A 22,690-nucleotide genomic window follows, 5' to 3' on the forward strand; every position below is an offset into this window, starting at 1 on the left:
TTGCTCTAGCTTTGTTGGGTTTTCCCTGTTTTGTTAGGAAGGCACTTGTTTTATTTTGTGTTGTTGTTGGTCTTCTGGGGAAAAACAAAGCAGTGGGTGTCTTGCTTTCTAGCCTGGTACAGTCATTCTCTCTTGCCATCAAGTGGGTAGCGAGGACCACTCAGGCTGCCAGGCCTGGTGGCAAGTGTCTTGACCTGCTGAGCCACCATACTGGCCAAATCAGGAGTTCCGCCAGAACCAGGACCCAGGACTGCTAATGAGCAGAAGAAAACTTCCTCAGATATACACCACTAACAATTTGTGCAAGAAAGAAATAGTAACAAGAATTATCTTAGTTTTTTCGGGTTTTTTATTTGTTTTTGGAAATTATCTTGAGCAGCTGGATTTTGGTCATTAAATTTTCATCAAAAGTATTCGGAGCAGGTTGTCTGGTCTCAGGAATCTGCTACTGTGCAAAATAATCCTTAATGTAAACATCACAGATACCACCTACTTCATTTTCCGCTTCCAGATTCTGTCCCCGAGCACATCTGTAGAGGATGTCAGAATGGGCTGGCTACTGGCAGGAGAACCTGCTCGAGAGGTTCTGCATTTCATGACCACATGACCTGAGGCCATTCCCTCCCCTCACACATCAGGGGTCTCCATCAGTAAAATGGGTCTCAGGAATATTCATCTCATGGGTTGTTCCAGGAGAATCGAGACTTAGGACAAAGTGCTTAGAACAACGCCTGGCAAGAAAGAGCTCAAGACTGACTAAGGGAACAAACCAACACAAGTTACCTCTTCCCCTCCTTCATCTACAAGTGTCCAGTTCCCAGAGGCTGGCCCTGAAGATGACGGCTTCCATTCACTGGGCTTCATGTGGCACATAAACTCTGCTCGGTTTCTAAAAGACAACAGACGTGACTTTGACACATGGAGGGCTGAGACGGCCTGACCTGAGCACATGATAGGTCATCTATTCTAAAGAGAGGTCAGGGGTCACCCACCGGCCTGACCTGAGCACATGATAGGTCATCTATTCTAAAGAGAGGTCAGGGGTCACCCACCGGGCCAGTGGTTTAAATTAGCAGACGTGTAAAAACCTAGGCCAAGAATGATAATACTTAGCATTAAATCCCACCTCAGAAGGCAGAAATGGGCAGATTTCTGAGTTCAAGTTCATCCTAGGCTAGATAACTAGTTGTAGGCCAACCTGGGATAGGTAACAAGTTCCAGGTCTTACATAGTAAGACCCCATTTCAAATAAAGAAAAGAAAAAGTTGAAATGAATGGCTCGGTGGCGAAGAGCACTTGCTGCCCTTGTAGATGGCCAAGTTCAGCTCCCAGCACTCATGTCAGGCAGGTCACAAGGACCTGTAACTCAGCCCCATGCGGTCCAGTGCCCTCTTTAGTGCCCCCACAGGCACCCACACTCACACGTACACCCCCAACACACAGACATATACAAATGCCCATGGTTAAAAATAAATCTTAAAAAAAATATCTTATCAAAAATAAAAAAAGCTAGGAGCCTGAGCCCAGAGATGCAAACGTCTGTACCCACCAATGACACAATGAAGTGTTTCCTCCTCCTCCTTCTCCTCCCAACTGTCCTAACCACCACGCTCTCCTTTTCTTTGTCCTGGTGTAACCCAGGCTGACCTTAGACTAAAGATCCTCCAAACACAGCCTACAACCCTGGAGCCTCACAACCCCTGGAGCCTCACAACCCCTGGTCTATCTAATCTTCTTAAACACAATGTCTGCTCCCTGTTCAAGAACCCTCCCCTGGCTCACAGCCCAGCCTTACCAAGTTTGTCTTTAACTTCAAGGCCTTCCACCTTCCACCCCAGTTCCTTCCCTTTGTTACTGTCACTTGCAGTTACCTACATCCCAGTCCTCTGCACACCCCGAGCTGGGGCCTCTGCCTCAGCCCCTCTCACTCACCCCAGGAATCCAACTCACTCCCCAAGCCAACTCATCCACTGTGGAGCTGTCTGACCACTCACTCGCTTTGCTACACTCCTTCTACAGTGCTTCAGCTCTACAGATCCCCCTCTAACACTAAACTCTTCCAAGAAACACACTATCGCAGTCTAGGGCATCTTTCACAACAATACACACAACGAGAGACAAACACACTGAACGAGGGCAGAGAAAATGGTTACTAAGTGGCTAGGTTCATAACTTTGGGGCAGGGCCGTCACACGCAAAGAGAATCTGCAGTGTTAAATCCTAGAGTGACAGTGCTTCCTTCCCTTAGCAGCCTGCTCTGGACTCGGGCAGCTGAGAAAAGCCGTCCTTTGATGAAGTATTTCAGTTTCTATTTCACAAGGCTCTCCACACTTACTTGGCAGGAGACATCAGCAGGGCCAGGGACTGCATAAAATGAAAGACCCCTGAAGGGTTATTCAACACTTTGATCTGAAATCAGAAAATGAAAAAAGACTACTGTAGAAAACCAGCTCAAGCTGAGTTATACGAATCTAACATCCAAGATGGCAGTCAGAGAACAAGGCCAACCCTGCCGCCTAAGCCAAAGCACGAGGCAAGGCTGGAGCAGTTAGGTGCACACGGTTACATGCACATAGCCACAGTCGGTCTAAGGGCAGCGGGTGAGCGGCCAACCGCAGACACCCACACAGCTGGGACAAAGCACAACACTGCTGCTTTAAACCAGTAAAAAACAAAGCAAAAACAAAACATCCCTCTTCTCTTCAAAATTATTTAGGCTCCATGCCACTAGAAATACTAAAGTTAAGAAATATGAAGGAATTGAGTTGACCTTGGCATACATTTTGGTTCCTGCTATCTGAGTGGTTGCTATGAATAATAAAAATGGCCAAAAGGTGCTCGGCAAGAGAGAGAGACTAAATGACAGGGTCAAACTGTAAGTGTAGGAGAATTACCAGCAAGCCTAGGGCCTCTCTGCCATGGTAACAGATTACACTTCATCTGTACTGTGGGATAGAAAAGAAAAATAGCCATGGCAAGACGGCCTGCACCGAAATCTTAACAAATTAAGCATGTGTGAGCCTAGCAAGCTAGGTTACTTCTCTACTTTTGCAGGCCTGTCCTAATTTCTTCAACTCTGATGACCCAGAAAGTTCTGACACTGACTCTCACACACACGTCCTCCTCCTGGTTCAAGGGTTTTACTTAGGGAGCTAGAGGGATGGCTCAGTGGTTAGAGCACTCCATGTAGCTCCTCCAGAGAGAGGGTTTGGTTCCCCACAGCCAGATCAGGAAGTTCACAACCACCTATAACTCCAGTTCCAGGGTATCAATGCTTGCTAGCCTCTGCAGATGCTATATATGCACAGTGCACATAAACTTATGCAGACACATATGGCATACATGTAACAGAAATAAATCTTTAAAATGTTATTTAAATATCAGTTAGGCCTTGGGGGGCGGTTATCAGACATTTCTTAAAGACCTAATAAAACCCACCCCCAGAACCATAAAATCACCATCATACCTGTATAAAAGGAACAGCCCACTCGCTAATGCCAGCTGGACACCGAAGAATGTGGTTTAAGAGAAAGAAGTGATCTCCAGGACAGCCAATTCTCTGTAGCACTGACACCTGAACAACGAAGGACCCATGTTTCACTCGTGGATTTAAGAGATTCATGGACACAGTGAGGTAGGAGAGCACTTACTCAGAGTCAAGTGCATACAAGATTTCTAGATATCCAGACATAACTCTGTCTGTAAGATGCTTAAATTTTCCAAATTCTGACACTTCCCTTCTTGTGTAAAGTATGACTAAAGTTCATCATCAAACATAATTACTTGGTGAGTCAACAGCTGGTCTTCAAATGTGGCAGACTTCCGTCTGCCATTTCCTCCAGAGTTCAACTCTGACCTGAAAGCCAGAGTTCATTAAAGAGACAGAGTAACAAGACAAGTAACTTGTTAACTATGTGTCATCAAAGAAAAGTCAGTAACCATGAAATGAAGTGGCTGGAAAAGCTATAGAAGAAAAAATATGAAATAAATGGTTGTTAAATTACCCAAGCAATAAACAGCTTGCACGCCTGTTTCTGTTCACTTACCAGCTTCTGCAGCCAGAGCAGGATGTCCTCATGGAACTGGGCATCCTCACTCACTCTCCTGGTGAACATGAACAAGACACTAATGCACTCCTTCAGCTGACACACGTCAGAGGGGATGCTTTCCGTCAGCTTAGAAACTATAAGGAAGAGAAGATTAAATGAGCCCTTGTAATGGGAAGGTGGACTCTTAGCTTCTCCACTTAAAGAAAAAACCAAAATGTGTAAAACATTTAGTTCAGATAAACACCCAAGGAGGCTGTCCACTTCCTGACAGTGCTCCTGTCACCATGTCTTCCTCTCTGTGAGGACTTGTATTCCACTGAACTGTGAATCAAAATAAACTCTTTGGACTTAAGTTGTCTCTTGTCAAAGAAGCAACTAATTCAACACAATTGTACAAGACAATACGACTAATGATGTATACATACAATACAATACAATACAGTACAATACAATACAACACAATACAATGATGGCAACACGGGGCGGGCAGGGTTGTTGCTGTAACAAGGGTGGCATGCGGTCCTTACACCTTTGGGACCACGTACTGGACAAGCACAGGAGGGTTTGGAGCCACTGGATGAGCAAGTCTTGAACTGATACAGGCAGAACTTAGGGGGCCATTCTGCTGGGCGTCTGAAAGACCAGGGTGTTAAGAGAGATGTAGACAGTGAAGGCCTGGCTCATGAAGAGGTTAAGAGATGAACAAGGACTCTCCTGGGAACTGGGACAGAGATCATTCCTGTGGTATTCTGGCCATTCTGTCCATGCTCTGAAGACTTGAAGGAGACTGGATTCAAAAATGATAATCATTTGGTGGAGAAGCTCTCAAGACAGGCAGTACTGAAGCTACAGATAAGAGCTCACTTTCCTTACCCAGGTCTACAGGGAAAGAACAACAAGGGCAGCAGAAAGGGTTGAGCGATGCGTGGGTTCCCCAGGAAAGGGGTGAGTTCAATGTTGCAGACAAGACAGTGCAAGAGAGAAACCTAGTGTTCTCACTGAGCTGATAGAAGACGCCGCAGGCAAGGCCCTTACATGGAAAACCCAATCTGTGAAAATGAACGCATATTTAAAGGGTAAGAGCCTAAACTGGGAGTGCCCTGAAAGGCTTCCTTCCTGATCGAGACCGCCTAGGCGAGTGTGTGCTCGGCGAGCTGAGGTGCGGGCACAATTGCGCCAAGCTGTATTTCAGGCTAACAGAACTCAGCACCACTGTCTACAGTACAGGTTTTGTAGGGATGCCACATGAAACAGTGTGGGGAGGAGAGCATGGTGTCTTCCTCAAGGTTCCTGACAGCTGCTGAGTAAGGCTAGACAGTTCCCTGTCAGAAGGAAGTGCAAGGCCATCAAGTAAAGTGGGGGACACAGAGCCTACGTTTCAGTGAAGACCTCAAGATACTGAAGGTACCAGAACCACAGGACCTCTACCAAGGAGAGCTGCAGGAACAGAGCAGATGGAACCAGCCCCATACAGAAACCAGGAGCTGTGAGTGTTCGAGTTAGACAAACAGGGCTACCCACGAACTTTGGAGCCCAGGTGACCCTACCTCAAGCCCCCCAGATGCCTAGACATGGAGCGAGGGGAGTTGATGCTTACCCTGCTGGTTATGTTAGAACAAGGCCCTGTGCCATCAAGCTAGAACCTACAGCCTGAATCAGGCCACAGCTCCCTTAGTTCTGTCTGATACAGAATCAAGCAGTCTGTGCTATGATTTGACAGCTTTCAATGTATGATCCCTGGCTCCTCCCTGCTCTTTGTCATATACTATACCAAACTGTCTTCCCACTACTCTAAAATGTTACACAAGGTCAAGGTTTTATTTTGTTCTTGGAACTGTTATAAAGGCTTCACAAGGGGATTTTGCTCAGAGAAGTATCTGCAGAGTCTCCTCTAGCATCCCTGTCACTGTGGTGTGACCTCCCCCCACACACACATACAGTCTCTGTCTCTCTGCCTCTCTGTCTCTCTCTCTCTAACACACACACACACACACCTCCCCATCTCTCTCTTATTCTCACTCTTTTTCTGTTTGGCTTGCTGCTTGTTTTTGAGATAGGGTCTCACTCTGTCTAGACCTAGAACTTCCCTTGAACTCCCTTTGTAGACCAGGCTGAACTACAACTCCCTGCCCCCGTCCCCACCCCTGCAGTGCAAGTGCTGGGACTAAAGACCTACACTGCTATGCCTGCCCTTATTCCTTTTCTTTCCTGTTTTATTGTTTTTACGAGCAAAACTGAAACTGTGTTAGGTGAGCCGAGAGTGATGCTGAGATGGTTAAAGGCTGTGGGACCTCTGAAGGTGAACCCAGTGCATACTGAATTGAGATGCCCAAAGCCAAGAGCAAACGTGTGGTTGAACATTTACTCAGCACTCGGTGCCCAGTGATGGGGATTAGTGCAGGTCATGCAGCCTGCAGGAAGGGGGCCGCTGGAGGCTGCTCTTAAGGTCTTACATCCTGACTGAGATCTACCTGCATGTCTGTCTGTCTGTCTGTGTTCCTCATGCCTGGTGACCAGCTGCTTATACCTGCCTTCATGACTTCCCTGCCATCATGGAAATGAATGTCTTCCCTCTCCCAAAATGATCCCCACAAAGTCCTAGCAATGTGTCAGAGCAAGCAACTACCATGAGAAAAATTAGAATTTCTACTTCAGAACATTATAGAGCATCAGTTAAAAAGAAAGTCAAGAAAACAAACTGAGCAAACAAAGAAAAAAGTACAAGAAACAGGAAAATGGACTGGAGGGTTTGCTCAGTGGTTAGAGCACTTGTTCTTGCAAAGGGCCCACCAGGGTTTGATTCCCAGCACCCACATGGCAGCTTACAACCATCTGTAACTCAAGCCAAGGGACCCAAGTACATCTTCTGACCTCTGCAGGCACCGGGTATGAGGTACACAGACAGACATGGAGGTGGAACATTCAAACACATAAAATACGTAAATCTAATAGTAACTATAGTGAAAATCATAAATCTTTAAAAAAAAGAAAAGGTTTCCTGATGATTAGTTTGGGGATCAAAACCATTGGGCCAGAGCTTAGCACAGGCAAAGAGAGGCCCCTTCTCTCCCTCCTGAAGGAAGAAAACGGTAGCCATGGGAAGGAGGCCTCACACTTCTCAAGCAATGTCAGCAAACAGACCTGCTCCTACACTGCTACTGAGGGGGAAGGAAAAATACACAAGGATACAGTGAGACCAGTTAGGATCCAGTCATCTCAGGAGGCCTGCACCCTCAATTGTTTTTCACAGTTAAGTATAAGAGGGGGGCTGGAGAGATGGCTCAGTAGTTAAGAGCACTGACTGCTCTTCCAGAGGTCCTGAGTTCAATTCCCAACAACCACATGGTGGCTCACAACCATCTGTAATGGGGATCTGATGCCCTCTTCTGGTGTGTCTGAAGACAGCAACAGTGTACTCATACATAATAAATAAATAAATCTTTCTAAGAGGGAAGCTTCCGCGGCTTACGTACCTTGGTCTGCCTGATAAACTGCTACAGACCTCAGAATGGCTGAGCTGTTGAGCAGTGTGTAGATATAGGACTCCACTTGCAACCTCGAAAGCACAGAAGTGTAGGAATGGAGGGTCAGGGTCTGGTGGAGGTGCTCAGATTTGGCATCGAATAGCTTCTTCAGTTCTCCCAGGGCATTCTCATTCATCTCTACTCTCTGGTAGTGGTGATGACCATAAACTTTCACTTGATCTGCACAGATACCCTAGTGGAAGATAAAGGATGAAATGTGAGACCGGCTGCATCTCATCCAGTCAGGCAGCAGGTGGAAGACTTACAGGCTCTGGCACTATCTCAAAGAGCCTAGACCACAGTGAGGACCAACACTGTACACATGACACAGTGAGGGCCAACATGGTGCACACGACACAGTGAGGACAACACTGTACATACAAAGCAATACTGAAAAGAGTGACCCAATGGGACTAGAGAAATGGCTCAGTGGGTAAGAGCACTGGCTACTCTTTTTTTTTTTTTTTTTTTTTTTCGAGCTGGGGACCGAACCCAGGGCCTTATGCCCCCCTAGGCAAGCTCTACCACTGAGCTAAATCCCCAACCCGAGCACTGGCTACTCTTAAAGGATCCAGGTTCAATTCCCAGCACCCACATGGCAGGTCTCAACTGTCTGAAACTCCAGCTCCAGGTGAGCTAACACTTTCACCCAGAAATGCAAGCAAAACACCAATATACATAAAATAAATCGATCATTTAAAAAATGATTCTGTGAAGTCAGTGAACAGTAATATGTATTCCTAAAACTCTCACAACTGGTATCTTACTTTCTATGCTAAGAATACCAAGGCCAACGTGCCATTCCCTCAACTCCACAGTAGCCCAAAATATCTCTAGGTCTACCTCACTCTGTCTGCTCAAAAGGACTCCTTCTCCTTTGTATCAATTCCTCCCGCCACACGCCAGTCCAGCCTTTCCTTAGATTTTATGTGTACGACTGTTCCGTCTGCACGTTGTGTATGCCTAGCTGCCCACAGAGGGCAGAAGAGGGCATGGGGTCCCCTGGAACTAGACTCATTAGGTTGCTGCCACACACGTGCTGGGATGAAGACATTCCAGGGTCTTCTGCAAGAGCAACAGTGCTCTGATTTCTCCACTGAGCTTTTCCTCCACCTTCCTTTCTTTTTTTTTAATATTTCCAAATGTGTCTCTTACCACAGAATCTACAAAAAGATATGCAAGGCTCTGTACAAATAAGAGGTAGGGGTCAGCAAGTCACATGTGTCACCAGAATCTCCTCCAGCTTACCCTCAATGGCAAACTTGTCAGAAGTGGCCTTCTCTTCCTTGCCATCCCTCCTGGGTCCTTAGGAAATGGTGGCTCTGGTCTCCTGGGGGCGGGGTGACAGCTAATGGACTTTCCTTATCACTTTCCAACCAGTCCACTGACTACACATCTGTGGCATTATGCCAAAATCTAAAGCGTAGAGTCTATGGACTGAATTTTATCTTGAGACGTGGCTTGCTGGCTTGAACTCTGTAGAATATGTATCTGCGTGTATTTTTATTTAGTTAGTTGCCAACACTGCCAGATAGCATCCTTCATGCAAAAATCCAGATTCCTGCTTCTCTGAGAAATCCTGAGATGAAGCAATCCTACTCCTCACAATCATTAAAGTGTCAATTAGATGTCAAGAGCTGTCAGCCCCTCCAGACTAGGCATGTGCTTCTCCACTGAGATGCACCCCACTCTGCCCCTCCCCTACATGTTATATGCCTGCTCCCGTGGCCATTTGATCATGTGGTCCCTGGACTGATGAAGCCAGGGCCAGTGTAAGTTTAGTACACAGATCAAATCCTAGACAGCACCTCGGGAAAGGCAGCTCAACTGCCAACCTCCCAGGCTCTGAAGCTCGACGCACACAGTCACGGTACCTGCACGGCCATCTGTTCATCCTTAAAGCTCCACAGTCGACTCTTGGCATTTTGGCAGTCAGACATCAGAGTGAGCAGCTCGGCTTCAGCCAACAGCAACTGCTTCCTGCATCGTGAGTAATTCAAAAGCAACTCATAAAACTCATGTCTGTCCTGATGAGCAATGTTATCAAATTCTTCTACATAAGACTCAACATTTTCCAGCCATGAGCCAGGCTCCAAGAGCTTGAGCTGCTCTTTAGTGAAGGGTGCCAGTTCCGGTTGTGACGGGAGTTCTGGGTAGAGTCGCTCACTACGGAGCAATGGCTTCACTGCCACCAATGCTGGTACTTCAGCAATCTCAGTCGGCAACTCGGGATAGAGTTTCTTCACTCTAGGTGGCTGAGGAACTTCTTTGGTTTCATAAGGACTGTGCAAGCTAACATCCTGAAGCACCGTTGAACAGCCAAGGGCCTTCGCATCTTCTTTCCTAGTCGGACTTTCTCTGACTTGTGAACTTGCCCCTTCCTGCTGAGTGCAGGGAAAGTCAGACTGCAGTGTGTTTTCTGGAGACCCACATTGTATGAGTGTGCGTTCCTCTACTTCTGTAAAGTTCTTGGAAGGGTCACCTTCAGTTCTGACATTGTCTCCAGGGTCGACCGTCAACTCGATTTCATCATCTCCATCACGGGCTGCCACCTCGCCCCTGTCCTTTAGGTCCTCTGTGTCCTGTATCAGGGGTCCTTCATCCCCTACAGTCAAGGAGGTGAGTGGTATATCAAACATTTCGCTTTCATTCCATCCACACACATCGCTGTGGAGCTGGGAAGCAGCCGATACATTCAGTCCATCCCCTTTGAGTTCAGGAGCTGGAGACAGGATTCCCTGCTCTCTACACGTCTCTGAAAGGAGAGCTGCGTCAGAGCTCTGAAGGGCTTCATGCTTCTTCTTTTCCTACAAGCAAGGTAAGAAATATAACAAGAGCTAATGGTTCAGCGTGAAGACTTTTTAAGCTATCCCTAAATATCTAAACTTTGACACTGAGGGCTCTCCTCAGCTCACGAGCCCACTCTGTTCTTAGGAAGCTTTCTCCTTCCTCAACGAGCCATCTGTCTCCATTTACGACCTCAGACACTGCATTTTCTCTCTCTCCTGGCAGCTGCCAGGATTGTCGCCTAAACTGCCGTTTAGTGTCTCTTAAACTCTAGTAAAACTGCCCTTGAGTTTCTTTTGTGTCCAGTTCTAAATTTATTAATAAGAGAACTTTGGTTTCCTCAGTGACATGTGGCAACCATGAACAGACCCCAAAGAAGCACCTCTGAAGTCTAAGAGCTAAACCCAGCCACCGCTGTCGTCAGCAATTGATAATGGAAACCAAAAGCAACCAATCAGCAAGCTCCATGCCTGTTGACCACGTATGGTGTGGGCCGCGCCCAGTGAATCAGCCTCCCCACTGCCTTTAGCACCCTATAAGGTGCTCCTTCTGCCATGCTTTCTGCTTGAACTGGGACCATAACTGAACAGAGCCTAATAGAAATTTACTTTAAAATGGAATGCAATTATAGGATGTAATGTATACTCCCAAAGGTGCCTCTTCCTTTTCTCTACATGAGTCTGTGAAAGATTCCTAATAAGTAAAGATGCATTTCAGTGAGAATATGAGTACACAAGCTGGGTTGGAAAACACCAGTAACAGTGGAGGGATTGCCTCCATTAAGAAGACGCCTCCCTCTCTTCACTGGGACAACAGGAGAAGCTCCCTTGAGGACAGTAACTCAGCATAGGAAATCCCCAACTATAAATTTGTAAACTGATGTGAAAAGAGAAAGCCTGAACTAGAAATGAAACACAGGAGTCCCAGGTTCAAAACGATGCATCGGGCATCCTCAATGGCACACGAGGCTGCTGCAGCTGAACTCGAACGTGAGGAGACGACACGGTGAGATGGCCGCAGAGACCAGCAATGTCATCATGTGCTAACAGCTTTGCAGGTATGAAGGATGCAAGGATTTGGAGGTCATGGAAATTTATACCGTGGTTCCACAAAGGGACTGCAGTCTGTCAGCATATGACAGGGACAAATTCCCTGAGGAAGGGATGAAAACGGCATTGCAGGAAGCTGTTTAGGTAAAGCCTCAGGTACACTGGCTACTCCAGCATGCTGGACATCCACCAAGCAAGTCTATAGACTGGAGCTGGCCAAAGAATGACGTCACATGCACTCCTAATGATGAGCTGGTGGGTCCTTGAAGCTCATTCTGATGGACCTCCATTGAGTCATCACAAGCCCTGATGCTGGATATCTACCTGTAGAATTTGGTGTTTGATCTCTTGGTTCATATCTAACTTTGGACAAAACAATCTTTCCTTGGACCTATGCCCACATTCCTCTATTCTGGAATGAGAATGTTTATATATGAGGTTTGTATCATGTTTTTCTTTTATACAAGCTCACAGTTAATGAACTATCTGGACTCTCAGAGGATAGTCTAGACTTTAGACATCCAAATATTGTTCAAAGTGATCAAGACTATGGGGACTTTTAATTGAATTAAAGTAATCTTAGTTATTAGATTACAATGACTGATGTGAGGCCAAAGATGAAATGCTATGACTTTAAAATGATGTTTTGTTGTCAAGTTGAGGAGAAGTGGGCTTGAGAGAGAATAGAGAATCATTCCAGCAGACACACCACAGATGTGAGAAGGGTTTCAGAGGATTAACTGAGGTGGGAAGACCTGTCATGACTGTGGGCAGTGCCTCCATGTTCACACTGAGCGTCAGCAGTCACCTGTCTCAGATCCCCACTGCAGATGAGAGTGGCTGCCTCCTCCTCCTGCTGCTGCCACTAGGAGAGCCACCAGGCCTTACTTCTACAATGTACAACTCCTTCACATTGAGGCCCAAAACAAAACCCTCCCTCCTTCAAGAAAAAAAAACTCTCACACTTAACAGATGGAATGCAAATCCACCTCAGAGACACCCTGTCTTACACTTTGTACTGCCCATTGTGAGCACATTCAATTTGAACATTCACTAATGTAATCTAAAAAGAAAAAGATACCACAATAAGCAACAAATGATCCAAAAATGAAGATGAAATGTTTAAATGGATCACCTACCAGAGGCTAAGTAAAATGAAACCATCTCTAACTGTCACAGACCCGCACGTGTGACTTCATTTGACCAACATGTTCCCTCCAAACCCAAGAGAAGGCTGCAGTAACTCAAGCACCAAACAAACCAACAGCAAAACCATAGCATTAGAGGATAGCATGCAAAACAAGAGCCTGTGATCTAAAATAAATACTGAACAAATGAAAAGTAAACCCAGTGAGCAGTGACCACCCTTGCATGCAGAACTGCAACAAACATACAAGGACCAGGAAAAACAGAGACGGGTGCCAGCCCTATCTGCCATTCTGGCAATCAAATGCTTAAAGCTGGATACGTATAAGGTGTGTATTGAGACCACAGTTCAAAAGCACGGTGCTTCATCTGTAAGGACTTAAGCCACACGACATCATGACAGCAAACTCTCCAGAAACAGGGAAGCATTGCAGGAGACAGGAAGCTGGAGTGAGCAGAGGACGAGCTCACGCTTGTTATAACAACCCTCCTGAGAACTGCCAGGGTCCAGTGGAGCCACGTGAATTCCTTCAGCAGGCATCCCTAATACCCTGCTGGGCCGCAGCTCCTCCTGCGTCACTGTTCTGGGAAGCAACTGTTGAACATATGAGCCATCCTTGAGGATATGTTTAAACCACAGTGGCAGTAATGACACGGTGCCACAGGCATGACAGATGGGACAGTGACTGGGCCAGAACCTGAGCAAAAGTGTAACAAACAGGCTCAGGTACTTCATAATTACAAAAGAAAAAATAGTGAGTCCTGGCAAACACACCATCACCAAGTGAGTGAGTTAGCATAGTCAGGAAAGCACTCCTCAGCAAACCTCTCCTGATACAATGTTCCAAGAGAGGCAGTGTTTCAGTGGTGTCCTTCCTAGCAACACAGAACCTCAATTTAGCACGGGAAAAATCCAACCACCTACAAAATCACTCCATTGTAGAGACAGACAGAGGAAAAGGGCAGGGTGAGCAGGGGATGGAGGATGAAGGAACTAGAGAGCTGCTAACTGCACCAACATGGGATTCCAGAATGCATCCTGGGACAAAGACTAATAATTCAGGGAGAAAACTTGAAATGCAAATATGTTCTATTTTTTAATTAACATTATTATATTCCAGTTAATTTATTAGTTTTGATAAGCTCTTCTGTGGCACAGAAGACATAGTTATGTAACTGGATAATTAATGGGAGTCGTGGAGATAGATATCGCCTAGTACTCAGAGGCAGAGGCAGGGGAAGGACTACAAATTCAAAGCCAGTAAAACCCTGTCTCAAAGGAAAGGTAACTGTGATCCAGGCCTGGTGGAGTCCACCTTTAACCCAGCACTCAGATAGCAGGAGGTAAATCCCTGAGTTCCAGGCTAGACAGAGCTACATAGTGAGAGAGACACTGTCTGAAATAAAAAATCAAAAACTATGAGGCTGGAGAGATGGCTCAGTGGTTAAGAGCACTGACTGCTCTTCCAGAGGTCCTGAGTTCAACTCCCAACAACCACATGGTGGCTCACAACCGTCTGTAATTCGATGCCCTCTGGTGTGTCTGAAGATAGGGACACTGTACTCACGTATATAAAATAAATAATTCAAAAAAGTAGAATAAAAAATAACTATTGGATGGGTGAGGGGTAAATATGATCAAAGTATGTTACATGCATGTTTGAAAATATCACATTATTTTGTACAATTAATAATACTAACAGAAATGTGACAGTGAATCATCTTAAAAAATTAAAAAATGTCTATGACGGTACGGCACCATGGTACACCCAGTACTTGGAAGGAAACAACAGGATAAGGAGCTCCGACTCATCCTCAGATACAGAGAACTCCAGTCACCCTGCTACATGAGGCTGTACCTCAGAGACACAATAGAAAAAAGCGACTAACAAACAATTATAATTGTGATCTTAAAAGAATGCCTCTGAGCTGTCGCCATGGCTTGGCAGGCAAAGGCGTCTGTTGTAAGCCTAACAGCCTGAGTTCAACACACAACCCTCACAAGGTGGAAGGGCAAAACGCACACTACACATAAAAAGTAATTAGGTAACACAGTAATAGGCCAGGCTGGATTTTTTTTTAATATGGAGATTTTATTTACATAACACTGTAAAGTGCTATTATGTTAAAGGCTGAGCATAGAGGTGCTCCTAGCACTCAGGAGGTAAGGCAGGCTGCTCCATGTGAGCTACAGGCTGCCTGGTCTACACAGCCAGGGAGATACAGCGAGATGGGTCTCTCCAGAAAGAAAACAGAAAGTTGTTACATTCAAACAAACTAAGCGCCCAAATGAAATCACTAAAATGGTTCGGTTTTGCTGTGAAATTTTAAGCAAGAGAGTCAAACAAATCACCTATGCTTGCTAATTATTCTGCTCTGAATCTCAGCCAAAAAAAAAAAAAATTGACAGATTAATAGCCAAAACAATAAGTTATTTTGAAATATTTGGGAGAAGATAGGTGTTTGTGAAGCAGAACATGATAGGATTACAGCTGCCAACATTCACGAGCCACACAAACACTCATGAGACAAGGTAACTTAGTTTTTATTATTATTTATTATTTTAATTTTAATAATATTTACTTTTATATGTATGGATCTTTTGCCTGTGCACTGTACATGTCCCTGGTGCTGCACAGGGTGTCGAATTCCCGGGGACTGGAGTCACTGGAGTTGGGAGCTGCATGTGGGCACTGGGAATTTAAGTCAGGTACTCTGAAAGTGCAGCCAGTGCTGCTAACCACTGAGCCCTCACAGAACTTCTCTTAACGGCTGTTAACGTACCCTGCTTCCTCTGAGGGGAACAACTGTCTCCTTCTGGGATTTTGCCTGTGTTCCTGTTCACAATCTAGTTGTTTATTTTTAACTAAGCATTTGATTTATTTACATTTCAAATGATATCCCTCATCCCATTCCCCCTCACCCCCTCCCCTTTGCCTCCATGAGGGCGCTCCTCCACCCACTCTCCCAGTACCACCTCTCTGCTCTAGCATCCCCCTACCCTGGGGCATCAATCCTCCTCAGAACCAAGGCTTTCCCTCCCACTGATGTCAGATAACGATGTTTCAAGGCTCAATGTGCATCTCCAAACTCCTTCATCCCACACTCACAGCAGCTGGGCGTTAGATCCAGGTCAGCCAACAATGCGGATCTAACAAAAGTCAACCCGTCAACTGTCAAACAATAGATAAGAAAACGCTACATGAAAACAAGTAAGGATTCATGATCTGTCAAGTGTGTGCTCAGCAGGCTTGCTGGAACAAGCGGTTTTCTCAAATTGAAGCTCAAAAAGAAAAGTGTTTAAGGAAAGACTGCTAGAAAGAAATACTGGATACCAGTCAGCTCTGTGGCAGCTTCCTCCCAGATGACTACGTTCTGCCTGCCCGAACAGACACGCGCCTGGAGAGCAGAACGGTGTCTCGGGACCTTGTAGGTCCAAAGCCCTCAGTGTTTGACTCTGTGGTTAGTATTTCTTGAGCTAGCAGGAACCACTTGTAATTGGCCAGAGCCAGCATCAGCTGTACGCTCAACTCCTTCTCATGCTAGGATTCCGAGATGAAGCCATCACACTACCTGACGAACACCTACGCGAACCATGTACTCTGCACACTCAGAGGCTTGCACAGTCCTCGGGATGTATGGAAAACGAATAATTCAGAAGAACTTCCATAGGAAGGTGGGAATCTACTGCAACTCCACTTTGGTTAAAGCCAGTCAACTTCCAGTTACTTTGCCTACTTTAAATGTGTAGGGGAAAAAAGGTGCTAGACGCCATATTGTGAATATAATGATCACCACAGATTATGAAAATAAGATCTAAACAACTCAGTGTGTTAACAAGCCACTGGCACAAAAATTCATGTCTCTGTAATTCTAAGAAATTTGTTTCTTTTTTTAATTTGTGTGTGTGTGTGTGTGTGCGTGTGTGCGTGTGTGCCTGTCTGGATGTGCAGCCACATGCACACAGTACTCATGGAGGCCAGAAAGGTGAATCAGAGTCCTGGAACTATGTTAGGAGAGAGTGTGAGCCTCCCAACATGGGTGCTGTGAACCAGACCGGATCTGCAAGAGCAGCAAGTCCCCTCACCCACTGGGCCAGCTCTCCAGCCCTTAGATATAAAAATAGCCAAGTGGATTAAAACAATCTGTGTTTCTTCCTTATTCACCTCAATACAATTTTTGTACATAGAGAAACGATTTTAAATTCATTCAGGGCTGAGAATAAATCTAGCTCAGTGGTAGCACTCACATTCAAGGAAGGACTTGGATTAAATCCCCAGCACAACCGGAAGATAAAAACTAAAAGTCGTTCAGCAACAACAACATCTAGAAGTGATATAGAAATGTAAGTCAATAATGAATACGGAAGGACATACTTAACTAGAGACAAAGTGGACAAAAATGAAAGGTCCAAGCCCCTCTCTTCTCTAACTGTCAAGCCCAAGTGCTGGAGCTGACCAAGTGGCTGTGGTGCCTTACACAAGCAATCCAAGCTTGACCACTCATGACCTCTGTTGTCACCGAATGGCATCTCTGAGGAAAGGCAGGCAGGGGAGAAAATGTACTGCCTGACAAGATGGTAGGTAGCTTGTCTATTATCTACTTAAACACAGCGTCACACAAGTACATGAGACAAGCCAGGTGACTTACTTTTATTATTTTAATTTTAAGAATATTATTTTTATGTGTATGGGTCTTTTGCCCATGCACCATACATGTCCCTGGTGCTGCAGAGGGTGTCTAATTCCCAGGGACTGGAGTCACAGACTGTTGGGAGCTGCCATGTGCTGCTAACCATTGAGCCGTCTTTCCAGCCCCCATAGAGCTTCTCTTATTGATGTACCCTCTTCCTCTGAGGGAAACAATTGTCTCTTTTGGAGAATTTGCTCATGTTTGTGCTCACATTCATATTCTTTCTTAAAACTTTTACATAATTTCTGGTCTTGGAAATGTTTGTACTCCTGAACCTTGAGCTTGTCACAGTCAAATGCTCTGGACTGCTGTGGTAAGGCAGAAGAGAGCAAAGCTAAACTAGAAGGACACAGGCGCTGTCACTAACAGCGTCTCCCGGAGACCGAAGCCAAGGTGTCCACTTCTGAATGTGCATGTGCACACTATCATGTACGTACTTCTTTAAGCAATGTGAAAATAATTGTGCAGTTATGTCTGTTCTGAAACATGGGTGGGAATGTCTACTATGCCTTCCAGCTCTCTCTGCATACTCCTTTAAGGAAACCTAGAACTCCTTTCTTTCCTTAAAAGACAATGAGGGACTCCTTCATAAATCTCAATGGCTCAATTTTTATATGTTATGCAATGCTTGTTATGAGTGTTTTAAAACCAGTGTGGTTTATCTTTAAGTGTGTGATCCATGCTACACACGTAGCACGATGCCTAGTGTAGTACCAATTGAAAGGAGGGAGAGATAGACACACCAGCACAAGTGTCAGATCAAAGCTCTGGGGACAGTTTTACCATCTCTCTTTTGGGCAAAGACTGCCACACACAAGTAGACAGCATTGTGAGGATGGGGCTCTTACTGTCCCCAGGGCTGCTACTTTTCTAGTGTTGTTCTGGTCACCTGCCAACCCTGCTTCCCTCATCTGAGGCAAGTTACCGACTTGATCTCTCCCTCCCTCCCACACTCTTCCCTCAGCTTCCAAGACCCACTTTCTCCATGAAGCCTGAGCGGGAGCACAGCCCGCCTCAGCGGGAGCACAGCCCGCCTCAGCGGGAGCACAGCCCGCCTCACTGTCTGCTCATTTCTTGGCTCCTCTTCTTCCCAGCCTCTTAGTAATGAAGGTCAGTCAGGTCTGACCATTTCTTTTCTAACTTCCTGATCTATTATTAATATATGTGTGCATGCACATTTCTGTGTGTCCGAGAGAAAGAGAGAGAGAGAGAGAGAGAGAGAGAGAGAGAGAGAGAGAGAGAGAGAGAATGAGAATATATGAATGTGTAAGAGAGAGACAGAGACAGACAGGGCTGGGCAGGGGAGATGGACCTTATTTGTGGAAGTCAGAGGACGACTTTCAGTGGCTGGTTCCTTCCTTCTCCCTGTCTTTGTGTTCTGAGATTTGATCCCAGGTCACCAGGCTCACATATAAATTCCCTGACCAAGTGAGCCATCCTACCAGCCTTCTTACTAAAGCATTAATCCAAAGTGAAACAATTCAGCTTCTGGTTTAAATGCCATCAGTATGGTTATTGTTGGCTTTGCTATTGCTTCAGTGTTGGGGACAGAACCCGGAGTGTTTCACATGTTATGAAAATGCCCTGCAAATGCCCTGCCCCGTTTGCCCTGCATGAGAGGCTCTGTCTGGCCTCCATCTCTGGATCCTCCAGTTCTCTACCATCTGCACAACTATGTGTTAATTACTGGCAAATTTTCATCTCAGCCTCAGGCTAAATCCAGAAAATTAGATTCACACATCCAACCCTACAATACACCTCTATGCTACTAACAAACTTTTATTTCAAATTTTACATAGCCCTGGCTTCCACCAACCCTGAGGCCTAAAGCAGATTCCCCACTTCACTGTGACCCAACCCCCTAATGTCCCGCGGGTACATTTTTTAATTATTTGATTTCTGACTTTCTTGGATTAACTATAAAACCTTAATGAAACTGTTACCACACTAGAAAGTGTGTCCCAGGTAACCTAAGTCTGTGTTCCTAGGCCACAGGCATGAATATTTGGCTCTGGAATTAATCTCCTACTCCCAAATCTGAACTGTTTTCACATTAATACCCCTTACTAGTCTCTTTTCAACCATGCAAGCACAGAGTTTTCCTTGAAGCCTAAGTCAGATCCTGCCCTCCTCTGCTCAAGCCCACACAGATTCTAATTGTCACACGGAGGAAAAGCCAAACTCCTTACAAGGGTCTGCCTTTCTGACTACTGTCCACTCACTCCTCCCTAGCCACACTGTCCCATTACAGTTTCAAGGACAGAACACACTGGTTTATGGTCTGTTAATGCCTCCAATCTGCAACACCTTCATTTGTAAGTCTCCTTAACAAGGGTGGAAGGGAACAAATAGTTTTAATCTCAGCACTTGGGAGGTAGAGACGTGCAGAGTTCAAGGCCAGCCTGATCTACATAGTGAGTTCCAGGACAACCAGAGCTGATAGTTTGTCTCAAACTGAGGATTTGTCTCAAAACAAACAAACAAACGTCCCCTTGAATAAGGACTGCACTGCCCAACTCTTTGAGACTGTAACCCACCCAAGCCTCTCACAAATACTCCAAACCTCTACCACGATTGTTCTTTTTCCACGACATCACCTTCTAGCCTGTGTCTCAATATGGATGGGGGCTGTTTAGTTGGGTTTGGTTTGCCTTCTCCTGACTATAGGCACCACTGAGGCCTAAGGGTTTTCTCCTATATCCCAAATGGATAGAATTGTTTTGTGGGAAACAATAAGTGCATTTCACAAGGCACAAAAGAGGCTTAAATAATAATATACAGCATTGCCCAACTTTATTCCAACAATAATCCATGCCTAGAAGAAACAAAGGAAGAAATCAACTTCCTGAGCGGTGGGCCAGGGGAAGGAGGCCCACCAGCACAGGTGGGAAGGGTTGACCAGGAAACATCCTAATCCACCCCGTCAGTTACCAGATGCACCTGTTGCCTGTTAGAATTTACAATTTGATACAATGTTTCTGAGACAGGTCTCCTCATATAACATCAAGCTAACCTAGATTTCATTATGAACCCCAGCTGGCCTTGAACTCCATCCTCATCCTTCAGTCAGCTGAGTCTCATGACCTCTGGCGTCATCATTCTGCCTTACTACAAAATCGATTAAGTCTTCAGGGCAAATCCAAATTCAAGATTCTGTTCTTCTTAAAACTATGTTTACTGAGATAAATGAACACCAGATCCTCAGAATTGGGGGAAGTGCTATTTTTTACAGACGATCAAACTAGAAGAATAAAAACATTATTAGGGCTATATCTAAATTATCCAGTAGTAAATACCTAATACATGACCACAACCTGTCATCCTGGAGTCACCTACCAGGTATTTAACACGGAGGAATGTAGGCCAGGTTCTGAGACAAAGCCAGAAGCCACAGCAACCTCCACACAACAGCACATGACACTTCACTTCCTGGACTTCCTTTGAATCCATACCACCTTACAGAAAGTGACCCACACACTTCATTTACACTCTGTTAAATGAAGTGCCCATAAATCAGTTAAAACTTGTTCCCAAACACACAAGAAGCTATACTTTGGGCTCAGTAATGCCACCAATTCTGAGGAAGGAAATCTCTATACCAATAATACCATCTTCATTGTTGGTTTCAATTCGTGTAAATTCTGTTTTGGATAAATCAAAGTTATGGCAGACTGGTGTGGTGGCTCGCAGGACCTCTGGGAGTTTGAGGTATATAGTGAGTTCCAGGCCTGGCAGGGCTACATAATTAAAACCCTATTTAAATATACATAGTTATAGATAGAGATGGGTCTGACCACCACCTTAGGGTAGAACTGAATTTCTTCGCCTCAGCAAATGTTACAGGAGCAACGTGAAAATCTCAAAATGCAACCTAATACCACACTGATGTGCAACAATCCAGAAAAAAAAATCAAATCCATCCCTGCTGTCTGGATTCTGCCCTGTGTTGAGTTTTGTATATTCGCGGCACACTGAAAACAATCAGGTACACGGGAAATAATACTGTGGCTCTGAAATTTGGAAAACGAAGAGGTCTGACACATCACTGCTGTCTACAAACCATACTTCCCAAGCGAAGGACGTCCGGTCTCCGTGCATTTCCAGAACCTGTTCCCATGTTACAGAGGATAAGATAGGAAGTGAAAGATGGGGCAAAGGAGGAAAAAACTGCTTCGGCGCACGGAGCCAGGCGTTGCTGTGGGAAGCCAAGAAGATGAGCAAAGGAGAGGAAGCCCAGTGAAGTCAGGACAGGGCGACAGTCAAGCGACCCTGACAGCCCGAACCCACGGGACTCCACGGGACCCGCGGCTTGCAGAGGGCTCGCAAGGGAGCGACAGCATCCTCACCTTGCCTTTGGTCCGGCTGGCCTTGGCCTTGGCCCGGCGGGGCTTCACAGCCTCCGCCATACACTCTGCCTCCGCGACGTCGCGGTCTGTTTCTGTCAAACTCCTGCAATTCACGCAAGCCGCCCAGTTCCGGCCTCCTGAATGTCACGTGACAAGCACTCCACCACTTGGGCAAGGGAGGCGGCAACAGGAGCCCGTACGGGCTGCAACTTGGGACAAACTAGTAAGGAACTACTTGTGCGCGAAAGGCTCCGCCCATTCTTGTTCAAGGCCCGCCCCGGCCCAGCCCTCGCCCCGCCTCCAGCCACGCCCTGTGAACCGTAAACTGAAGCTCCGCGGCTGGCCGCAGGATGTGCTCAGAGCTCCCCTCTGCCTCCACAGCGGGCAGAAAGACGTTCGACATGAACCATGAAGTGCCAGAAGAGGCTTTGGCAATCTGATTTTTATACCTATTCGAGTCAGCCTAAATCTACGTTACGTTTCCGGAAAGAAACATTATGTCCATCCAAAGTGAACTCCTACCTGCTGTTTTGTAGAAGGGAGATGATGACACTTCCATCTCCAAGTCACAAGAATTGAATTGGTTAGTTATGAAAGGCACCTGGTTCTAGCAGACATCTCGATGTGATACTTACTATACAAATTTGCAGGCTAGATAAGGAGCATGGGCTAGAAGAAGACAGACAAAAAGGCAAAAAGAAATGAGGGGGAAAGTAGTGTACATTTTGCATACTGTGTTTCGATTGACAATTCCAGATTTTAATAAAAGGAAAAAAACAAGGCTGGCCTCATCTCTGGAGCATGAGATGCCTCTAAAGTACTTTAAAAGGTGTTTACTGTTAGAGTCTGTCAGCCCTCCTGAAAGGTCAACCCTCCTGGTAGGCAAATTCCTTCTCTGATGTGGGCCAAGGACTTCCAAAGCAATAGTAGATAATATCTGTTGAATGGAATTAATGAATACGAGTTGTTCTATTGGGGGGGGTAGAGGTGTGGATAAGGCAACACGTGATAATCTACAAGAGGGGTGAAAAGATTAACCACCCACTCTATAGTATGACCTAAAATAAAAACTCCAGGACTGTGGCATGAAAAACTGA

The 22,690-nt window shown here is 45.7% G+C and overlaps 1 protein-coding gene across 1 annotated transcript in view; it reads right to left on the minus strand.

Annotated features, from left to right (window-relative positions):
- The window catches only part of Epg5 (ectopic P-granules autophagy protein 5 homolog), a 99,103-nt gene extending 77,390 nt beyond the window's left edge, over positions 1–21,713 (minus strand). The window contains exons 1-7 of the mRNA XM_032886209.1: positions 21,594–21,713; positions 9,448–10,380; positions 7,523–7,766; positions 4,047–4,183; positions 3,467–3,574; positions 2,336–2,409; positions 784–889 (exon numbers count right to left, since the gene is read on the minus strand). Coding sequence (XP_032742100.1) covers positions 784–889; positions 2,336–2,409; positions 3,467–3,574; positions 4,047–4,183; positions 7,523–7,766; positions 9,448–10,380; positions 21,594–21,653 — 1,662 coding nt within the window. The 5' untranslated portion in view covers positions 21,654–21,713. The remainder of the gene's footprint in view (positions 1–783; positions 890–2,335; positions 2,410–3,466; positions 3,575–4,046; positions 4,184–7,522; positions 7,767–9,447; positions 10,381–21,593) is intronic.
- Positions 21,714–22,690: the final 977 nt, after the last annotated feature.

Source organism: Rattus rattus, chromosome 15, assembly GCF_011064425.1.
Source record: "Rattus rattus isolate New Zealand chromosome 15, Rrattus_CSIRO_v1, whole genome shotgun sequence".
Lineage (NCBI taxonomy): Eukaryota > Metazoa > Chordata > Mammalia > Rodentia > Muridae > Rattus > Rattus rattus.